The sequence below is a fragment of the Sitophilus oryzae genome, unplaced genomic scaffold (assembly GCF_002938485.1).
Source record: "Sitophilus oryzae breed Bouriz unplaced genomic scaffold, Soryzae_2.0 scaffold_1449_pilon_pilon, whole genome shotgun sequence".
Lineage (NCBI taxonomy): Eukaryota > Metazoa > Arthropoda > Insecta > Coleoptera > Curculionidae > Sitophilus > Sitophilus oryzae.
Window position 1 is genome coordinate 518323 of NW_022146114.1, and position 10402 is coordinate 528724.

The 10402-nt window shown below is 34.8% G+C and overlaps 2 protein-coding genes across 2 annotated transcripts; one reads left to right on the plus strand and one right to left on the minus strand.

Annotated features, from left to right (window-relative positions):
- The first annotated feature begins 4207 nt into the window (after positions 1–4207).
- LOC115877384 (protein ALP1-like) lies at positions 4208–6208 on the plus strand. Its single transcript, XM_030893535.1, has 2 exons — positions 4208–5132; positions 5188–6208. The coding sequence occupies exons 1-2, from the start codon at positions 4597–4599 to the stop codon at positions 6146–6148; spliced, it is 1497 nt and encodes a 498-aa protein (XP_030749395.1). The 5' UTR covers positions 4208–4596; the 3' UTR covers positions 6149–6208.
- A 634-nt stretch (positions 6209–6842) lies between these two features.
- LOC115877408 lies at positions 6843–8452 on the minus strand. Its single transcript, XM_030893561.1, has 4 exons — positions 7850–8452; positions 7638–7788; positions 7324–7562; positions 6843–7054 (listed from the first exon to the last, which is right to left on the minus strand). The coding sequence occupies exons 1-4, from the start codon at positions 8022–8024 to the stop codon at positions 6843–6845; spliced, it is 777 nt and encodes a 258-aa protein (XP_030749421.1). The 5' UTR covers positions 8025–8452.
- Between the last annotated feature and the right edge of the window lie 1950 nt (positions 8453–10402).

Consider the following 10402-nt stretch of genomic DNA (forward strand, 5'->3'; position numbering starts at 1 on the left):
AAAAGGAACCAAGTATCTAGGGTGACAACTAAATGCTCGCCACTACAGATAAAAATTCAGCCCTCGGGGTGCACACTCCCTGTAGATAGTTGAAGGTGCTAGGTCGCCTTATCAATCAATTCAAATCGAAGGTGCTAGGTCGCCTTTAAACTTTAAAAAAATGATATAATAAATATGTTGTTTGTCAATTTTAAATTAAACTTCATCTCCTAAATCCATCACAATATAGCAGCGCTGTTGCCATCGCTTGTCACTCGAAGTTGATCACGTGCATCGGAAATTGTTTTGCGATTACCATACAAAATATAACACAAACACTTATGATTAATAATCTAGTCATCGTCTTCACATATAGGACAAACATTGTTTTTCTTTTATTGTTGCAAATTTGTTGCAAATGCCGCAAATCCAACTCGAACAAAGAACACAGCAAATCCAATCTGGGACTTTGTATTTAGAATAGAGACATCTACATATTGCACAAAAATCGTTGCTTCTCTCCTCTGCTTCACACTGTGTAGCAACAGATTTGGTTAGGTTTGGAAGGACCTGGTTGCGAATTAAGATTCTCCTGAGCAGTATGTATCATCCTTTGGATAAGGGATCATCGTCAGGGGGGGGGGGCCTTGCGTCCAATTTTTATATAAATTCAGAGATTTGTAGAATACTATTGGTGGTAAAAGCTTACCATCTGCCGTTCCACACATCATAATGCTTACAGAAGTCCTGGAATGTTCTTTGATTCTCTCCACTCTTTTCATGCCTCTTGGAACGAGAACCTTTTTGGAGCCCGGATCATCGGCAATATTGGTCTTGTATAGTTATAGATGTTTTAACGAGGAGCATTCTCTAAATGAGGCCTTGTTATTGTTAAAAAATCACTAATTGCACTTTAACCGACCGATGCACGACTTTGTATTATATAGTGGCTAGTCTAACGCGTAAATTGTTTCTGATTGCGAAACCTTTCACAAAGTCATATCCTGGTCTGTTTTCTTTCCATATTTATACGTTACGCCCTTGTCTGTTTATTAAAAACAGAAATAACGGAAGCAATATCATACTGGTTAGAGGATATTCCTAATCACTAACAGTACCGAGAGTTTCACTGATTAAACGTTCCTCTTCTTCAGTTAAAATGGTCGGATGGCCTACCTTGTTTGTATGTTTTCCGCTAATTCTCTCCAATACGGTTGTCCTTGAAACCTGGTATTTTATACTAGCTGCCTTCTTAGTCATACCAGTCCGCACTGCTGCTGTACCGACTTTTTTTACGTAATTTCTGACCATTTTTTAGCGTAAATATTATTAGCCGACACAAATAGACGTACTACCACACTCAGTGTTGCCGGCGCAGCGATACTAAATCACTGGCGGTGTTAGTCTCGATTCCTGGCAAGTTACTGGCAAGCAGGTTAGGTTGAGGAAAGCAAAGGCAAAGCGCCACAGATAGAAAACATTTCATGGTCGGGGTTGACAAGAAACGATATCATACATTATACTTATTATAAATACATTCGGTTATATTAAGTAACATGATTATACCTCTGAGCTATGAGCCTACACATTGCAGCTTACAAAACAAATAAATTAACATGAAAAATAAAAAGTGTTTCCACTATAAAAAAATTTCAGTTAAAATTACAATCTACTTTTTCCAAAGCATCGGTTCACAGATGACTGGTGCATGCTGGTCAAGTAATCTTGACCAATACCTCGCTGATATGATCCTTCGCATAAAAAATGTAGTGAAGCAAAAACCTGAATAAGCAAAAATGTTTTGGTATCAAAAATTTTATTTACCCAAGAGGTCATATCATAGCTAACCTGTTTAATTGCCCTCAGAGCTTTTGGAATACTTGTTGTCCTTTCAGAGCCCCTCATATATGGTGCTATATGCATTACTAACCAGTGTCCTAGTTCCTTTGATACACTAAAAATCCCTTTGAATGTACTTTCAGGTAAACTTAAGGGATCACAATTTTCTATCAATTCAGATCAATTTTCTATCTCTCAAATTCCGTCTACGTAAATTCAAAAAACGCCTATAAAATGGATCTTTATTAGTGTGTGGTGTGGAATTACATAAATCTATAATTGAATTACAAACCTAAAATGATTTATTTACTTACCTCTGAATTTCATTTTCGAATAAATCCACAAACAAAACTAAAGCCATCTTTACTTGCAATGATCTCAAGATTTTTAACGTGCTAGTTTTTCTTTACGCTAAAATAATTGACTTATTTCAACCTTGACTTGGAAACTAATCTCAATTTTGCCTTTACCGCATAGCAATTATTGAAATGTTCAAGGTTACTTGACTTAATTTCAATCTCTTGAAAACTATTAATTTCAATGTTAACTAAATTGTTTTACTGCATACCAAATTTCAATTTTTATTGAAATTACTGTCAAATGTATTTTTTATATCTAAATGTCTCTTGGTAAAAAATCGCTACGAGCAGCCGTTCTCAAGATACTTCGAATGGAAATGTTATTATTGACAAAAACATAAACATGTTGAGTAGATAGTTATCTGACTGAAATGATAAATTTATGAACTATTCAAAAAAATAATGATAAAACAGCTTCTGTTGAACTGCACTTCTGGCACAAAAACATTTCAAATTTATGATTTCAATCTAATTTATTTAGTAAACATTTTTAATATATGTCAATGATGACTAGGTATTGATAATTTAGATTCTAAATATCTCGAGAATTATTAGACGGCAGCGATTTTTACCAAGAGACCTTTTGCGTAAAAAAAATTGTAACAGTCAAATTTCCTCGCAACGACCTCTGTATGCTAGCTCATAAATTATCGCAAATAACTATTATTTTTGCATCATGTTTACTATAATTTTATTGTTAAATATTATTTTATTTAAATTTTACAATTATGCAACCCGATATACACCGCGATATACAGCTATAAATACACAATACTGTCTCTGGACCAGGCACACCAGCAGTAGTAGGCTTTTTGTCCATCTCTCTATATCTTTGATCATCACCTCCGTCACTTGTCACTGTCAGATCAAATCAGATGTTTTTGGATTTATTTATCTTTTGTTTTGGTTATTGAAATTTTATAATTATCAGATAAAATTTCGTAGTTAAATTGGTTATTTTTTATGTGGATCGCAGTGTGCAATTCGTTCTTTTAATTGTGGAATTTCTGAGTTTAGTTCGTTCATTGACCGGATATGGAATATGACTGAGGAGGAAACATCATTTTTTATTTATGCCTTTTTGTGAGTTCATAGCAAGATATATAGTTCTCTATCTATATCCTGGAGGGAGATTTCCGGTTAAAATCTGATTTTGTGAAGGAAATCGAATCCTTGCATCACTTCTTGTGTACTCCCCGGCTGAAGAGTGTCGTTGTGAAGAACTGGCTGCCGTTCCGTGAAGCATACCCTGTTGGTGATTAGCAGGTCTTCCTAGTGAAGGATTAAGTCTTCCGGAACACATTTGGTCAGAGATGTGGTTGTATTTTGTGGGATTTACATGGACCACCGACCAGTTTCCATAATGGGATTAAAATAACCTTTTTCCGACTGATATTCCGATTCCACGTGCCCAAGAAGTCCCCGAACAGTTCCAAGGTATGCTATAATTCTTCTGCCTATTCTAAGTCAATGCTCAACTGATTTTTGTTCATGTTGTTGTCTGGTTTTCGACTTTTACACGCCCACGTGGTGTAGAAAGATTAGTTGAGTGTTGTCTTTCTTAAGTCTTATTTGGTTGTTCGTAATTGTAGAGCAAGAAGACCGATCCAGACCGTACAGCACAGAACAGTCAAGAATTCCATCCGTTCCTGTTGCCCGTGTGTAGAGTTACCCGTTGGACATCATAAACCCTCATTGAGGTAAAGTTCAGATTTGATTAGTCCTTCTTTATTACCTTTATTAACTCCTACACGTTGTGCTAGTCCTTGTTCTATAATTGAGGCTCTTTTCTAAGACAACCAATATGATTTAGGGTTTTTTATGTTCACCTTTTGAAGTCCTACACCTGGCCGGCATCCGTACGTCTGCTGACATCCGTGGGCTCCAGTGACAGTACACCGAGCTGCTGTGCACCGCCGTAGCCACCCTGTAGCTATACACCGTAGCTCAGCCGGAGGAACTTCCGAGTTGTTTCAAGTTTATACAACGCTTAAGCTGGATTTATAAACTCGGAAGTTGGCGTTCAGTTGAGGTTCAGTTGCAGTTGGATGTTCGCGGCAGTTGAGGTTCAACATTTTTGCATTTATAATCTAACGCCCGCAGTTGGAAACGTAGAGTTTTGATTGGTCAGCGGTTCGTACGTACTGTTCTTGACGACCTTGAGAATTCCGTGACACTTCGCTGTGTTTTAGGTGTCTGTGGTTTCAATTCAATCAGCTCTCTATGGGCATCTCACATCTGCCATCACTTCATTTCACAGCTTCATTTTAAAACCGACGCTTGACGCCTACCGACGCTAACCTCCATTTTTCTGTTTTTTCCTGTGTTTATTGTTCGTTCCACGTGCTCATTTATTTTTATTTTCTGTTTTGTGTGATCTATCCTTTTTCTGTGTATATTTTTTTGTTCTTTCCTGTTTATGTTTTGTATCCTTTCTCTGTATATATTTTTTTTGTTCTTTCCTATGTGCTTATTGTTTGTGCCTCGTGCTCATTTATTTTTATTTTCTGTTTGTATCATTTTTTCTCTGTATATATTTTTTTTTCTGTTTTCTTTCCTGTGTTCCATTCTCTCTCTGTATATATATTTTTTCTGTTTTCTTTCCTGTGTTCCATTCTCTCTCTGTATATATTTTTTTCTGTTTTCTTTGTTCTATCCCAATATGGACGAAGAAGCGTTACTCTCCCTGGCGTTTGTGCTGTGCATGTATAATTTTACAGTCCAATCTCGAAGACGGCGCATTCGACAGTATAAGACTCGACCTATAAATAGGGGTCGTAGGGGTTTCAATTATTATGATCAGATGAAATTGGGGGATCCACAACAATTTTTCAAATATACGAGGATGAATGTTGCTGTCTTTGAAAAACTTTTGACCAAGGTGGCGCCAGTAATAAGGCGACAGAATCGTTCTGATGGAATATCTGCAGAGCACCGTCTTATTATAACATTGCAGTAAGCCAAATTTTTAATGATTAATATTTATTTTGTTAATGTACTTATGTTTCAGATATCTGTCTCAGGGCACATCAATGCAGAATCTAGCTTGGACATTTCAAATTGGCCATACCACGGTCCACAAAATTATCCACGAAACATGTAGGGCAATTTGGAACGTGTTAAGTCCAGAGTACTTGAAATCCCCTTCGACAGCTGCTGAGTGGCTAAATATTAGCCATAAGTTTACTGAGAGATGGAATTTTCCCCATTGTGTGGGTGCCTTAGATGGGAAACACATTAATATTAGAGCTCCTGCACGTAGCGGCTCATTATTCTACAACTATAAGAACACATTTAGTATTGTCCTGCTAGCAGCATGTGACAGCAAATATTGTTTTACCCTTGTTGATATTGGGGCATATGGGTCGCAAAGTGATGGAGGGATCTTCAGACACAGTATTTTTGGCCAACGACGGGAGGAAAATGACCTAAACATCCCAGAAGCCACAACTTTAAATGGGTGTAGTACTAGACTACCATATTTTTTGGTGGCAGACGAGGCTTTTCCCTTGAAATCGTTTATAATGCGCCCTTATGGAGGTAGGAATCTGACAGACACACAGAGGATATTCAATTATAGACTGTCGAGAGCACGGCAAGTAATTGAAAACACTTTCGGTATCCTAGTTGCCAGATGGCGAATTTTACAGACGACGATAAATGCGAAAATTGAAAATGTGGATGAAATTGTCAAAGCAGTAACAGTACTCCACAATCACTGCCAAATAGAACTTGGTAATGGTGAAAATGGTGAAAATATTTATTGTCCACAGGGATTTGTAGATACCGATGATGAAAATGGCTCTTGGAGGGATGGCCAAACGTCACTAAGGTCGGTAGGCAGATTGTCCTCTAATACAGCTCAACGATTCTTATATTCCATTAGAGATAGTTTAGCCCAATATTTTATATCCCCACATGGTGCAGTGGCATGGCAAAATAATGTCATTAATAACGGTAGATTATTTTAATTTTTGTCTGTTTAATGTAATGTGTTTTTTTAATTTTAAGTAATTATATTTTGTATAATGTAACTTCTTATTTATAACATTAATATATTTTATAATTTAAAATAAGTTATTAGTAGTTAGCTTTTCCAAATATTTCTGTACTTTTCTTTATTTTATTGTATCTTATGTGAAATATATGTACTTATATTTTATATACTTTTTTTGCTTGATTTATTATTTTATTTATTAATTATTATTATTTTATTTATTATTTATATATTAAAATTCTTCCCTGTAAAAGTAAAATTATTTTAATGTCATTCATTCAATTTGACATACAAATTATTTATTGGAGCCAAATATTGAAGTAACATAAATACTTCAATATTTAGCTCCAATAAATAATTTGTATGTCAAATTGAATGACAATAAAATAAATATTAAAGATAAAATATTTTAAAATAACTTTACTTTTATAGGGAAGAATTTTTCTTATCTTTTCTATTTATGTGTAACCATGATTTTTTTAATATTTCAGCACCATATTTTAAATTGTACAACTATTAATGATTACTTATTAAGAAACTATGCTTTTTAAAACTCAAATAACAATAAAATAAAGGAAGTAGTTTCTTTAGAATTTAAAAAAAAACATGTATTTTATAATAATTATAATATAATTAAAATATAAAATATAATAAAAACGTAAACACTTTTAAGAATTTGTATTCTCATCTTCTTCCAACATCCTAAGAAATTGTTTTCTTTTTGCCCTGGCTACCTCTGTAGGCATTTCTTCCAGGAGCGAATATACATATTCTACAAATGCTCTATTTGGATCGGATCTTTTGGGCTGTCCCACTTTTGCCGCTATTTCCTTTGCTACTGCCAGCATTTCTTTCTCAGCAGTTGACATTTTGGCTGCATCTGTAAATAAATATAAACTTAATATAATCCTATAACTATATTCAGTATACTCTAGACTTTAATACTTGACAGAAAATGAATGTGTAATCTGTAATAACTATTGTCGCTATCCAGTAATAATGTCAAACGTCTGTCAAAATAGCCTGTCAAACGAGTCTGGGAATATTTTGATAGAAGACATCTAAAAAATGTTCCAAAAGACAGACACAACTGTCATGAACCTTCTCGTTGGACAGATTACATATATTAATAGTCTTCTATAAACTTACTTTTTCTAACTTGGGATCCTTGCCTCAATGGTGTGGTGATGGAGCTAGGTCCTGCCTCATCACACAATGAGGACACCTGTGTGTCCTCCAAACCACTGCTGTCACCGCTGACCGTTCGAGGCCTCGAGGAAGAAGATGTTTCTTCCCCCGTATCTTCCGTTGAAGTCAACTTCGTGTTCCACAGTGAGGACGTGGCCCGTGGGGCATCAGTAGATAGTTTTGGAGTTGTCGTGTAAGTTCTAGAAAATTACGTTTAATATTAATAAATAAAATGCTAATAGAGTTAGGTATATATTTATAAACTAAATGCTTACTTTCTTTGTTTAGAAAATTTGGCGTAAAAGGACATTCTCTCGTAGTATGTCCACCTCGACGCCGGTGCCTCGGATCCCGATTTAGAGGCAATCCTTTTTTCTTTGGTATAGCGGTCTCTTAAGGCCTTCCACCGCTTTTGGCATTCTTCAACTGAAAAATAACTATTAGTAAATACTATACACTAAAATTAAGTAAAAAATAATTAACTTACCACTGATGTTCAACATCTGTGCAATTTCCACCCAACTTTGGTGTTTTTTTAATACATTTTTATAATCCCGGTGTTCGAGATTATATAGATGTTCATAGTTGGTTATTATATCTAATAATAATCCACTTACATCGTCGATCTCGCAGAATTCTGTCTCTACTAAAGACATAGACATAATTATAATGACTAATAGAGAAATTAATAAAATTAAATAAAAATAGAGAATTTAAAATTTAACCACGAGGACAACGACCAACCACGACCAACGACAGAAACAAAATGAAAACGCCGACGCTATGGCCATAGATGAACTAAACTTTCCTATCGCCACAGAACGACAGAACATATTTTAAGCGTCATCCATAGAGAAAGTTAATAGTTTAGAGAAAGTTAATTTCTCTATTTGTCTATGGCGTCACCCATAGAAGCTTCACCCGAGCGTAATATATCACGTGTTCAAATTTAGCCCACTGATTGGCTGTGCCGAACGGTCGCGAACTGCCGACTTAAACATTGACCATCTCTGAACTCCCCTGAACGTAAAACGAACTGCCAACTTTTCGACCAACTGACTTTATAAATGCGCGCGTTCATTTCATAGCGTTGAACATTTTGAACGGCAACTGAACCTCAACTTCCGAGTTTATAAATCCAGCTTTAGAGTAAGACTGATTTTTTACTCAGTAGTTTTATACAGGTACGGACGAAAATGTATTACATTTCAAACCAGTTAAAAAATATGTAGGTGGTGCCCCCTACAAGTAGGAGTCATATTGACATCGAAATCAAATTTCTCATATTAAAAATCTCCCATACACAAATTTTCATCGAAATATTGACGTTACTTCAGAAATTATTTGGAAAAAATCGAAATAAAAATGAAACTTCTACATCACGTATCTCCGAAACTAAATATTTTTTTATTATTTAAAATATAGAAAGCTCGAATTGACACATTAATTTATCCAATTTAAAACTGCTAGAAACGGAGGAAATTTTGTACTGATCAGATACGTTTATTGGCGTCACGTAGGGCGGAATCAAATGCTTTTTTAAACGAATGGAGGATCCAGTTGGGCTGCCGAAAACAAACCGTCAATTGCCGATTTCGTTTTCAAAATGTTCTACACGTAATTCGAGCAATGCCCATGGGTAATATTTTGATTTCGTGCTACGCAATTCCTTATTGATTGGTCTGCCAGTGGAAGAGCCTTTTAAGGTATAAGTTTGTATTTTGGTTTGGTTCACTTGTCTGCTAGAGATTATCGACAATTAATTTAGGGAAAAAATAACGGGGATTTATTAAATATTGTCTTTTATTTTAAGCACTTAGGATAAAGAAACTTCTTGTCAGTCAAAAATATGCTCCCTGTCATACCATTTTAAAATTTCTTTTTCTGTATGCTTGAGCGCATTTTTCTATATTTCGAGAGTTACGGTTTAGGTTTAAGTGCTTTATTTCACAAGTCTATACAGTCTTGAGCTGTAGTACCATTTCTACTAACACGATTGCTATTGTATGCTTGATCGTTTTTTCCATATTTCTGGAGTTATATTTTTAAGTGCTTCATTCCACAAGTTTATACTGTCCTAAGCTGTAGTACCATTTCTACCAACACGATTGCTATAGTATGCTTGATCGTTTTTTTTTCATATTTCTGGAGTTATATTTTAAGTGTTTCATTCCATAAGTCTATACAGTCTTCAGCTGTAGTACCATTTCTACCAACACGATTACTATATCGTCGGTGAAATGTGATAAACTGCTAACTCCATTATTCCTAATTTTACAGGAGAGCAAAAAAACGGTACAAAAAATATGTACACATGTAGGAAGTATTTTCATGCGTTAATATGATAAAAAAGATAAGAATTTTATTTACTGGTTAACAATAAAACTCAATATTTCGTGTTCCATAATTATGTGTTCCATAATCACAACCATACTTTTTTTCAGACACAATAGGGAGCATAGATAGCAGATATTCGTCTTGCAGAAATAAGAAATAAAAATATACTTCTGGAGATAGCAACCTTTATTGTTTGAAATTTTGAAATTGGAATTGAATATTATCCAAACATATTTAGAGATTATCAATTAAATTTAAAATATGTGATATTCATAACCATATATTTATAATATCGTCGGTCTAGAAGCAAAACATACAAGTCCAAAAACGAATAAATTTTTAATGCATTTGTTGTGGTCCTCTTCAGACGGGCCAACTTGTTGAGTGTCTTTTCGGGTGTGAAATTGATGTACACTATTGTTTTTTAATATAACTTAACTTTAATTATGATAAACTAATTACAATAGTTACCCTGAGGGAAACTGTGAAAAATAATAACGTGTTGAAGAGTAAAAAGGGAGTTGAAGAGCAAAAGCAAAAGAAGGTTTCAGCAAAAAGAAGTGTGAGGGCCTGTCTTGCAGTTCCTTAAATAGTATTTAAGCTACAGAAATGCCAGAGGCGTACAGTACAATTTATATATCCTTAATCTAATATTCAGAGCAGTGGACGACACTGCTCTAAACTTACATTGTTTAGGTAGAGA

Excerpts from the sequence above, each read along its gene's own strand:
- LOC115877384 (XM_030893535.1), top strand. The coding sequence starts at position 4,597 with ATGTTTTGTATCCTTTCTCTGTATATATTTTTTTTGTTCTTTCCTATG. Across the intron at positions 5,133-5,187 it reads CGTCTTATTATAACATTGCA|ATATCTGTCTCAGGGCACAT; the intron begins GTAAGCCAAATT and ends CTTATGTTTCAG.
- LOC115877408 (XM_030893561.1), bottom strand. The coding sequence starts at position 8,024 with ATGTCTATGTCTTTAGTAGAGACAGAATTCTGCGAGATCGACGATGTA. Across the intron at positions 7,563-7,637 it reads AAATTTTCTAAACAAAGAAA|AACTTACACGACAACTCCAA; the intron begins GTAAGCATTTAG and ends GTAATTTTCTAG. Across the intron at positions 7,055-7,323 it reads AGGATCCCAAGTTAGAAAAA|ATGCAGCCAAAATGTCAACT; the intron begins GTAAGTTTATAG and ends ATTTATTTACAG.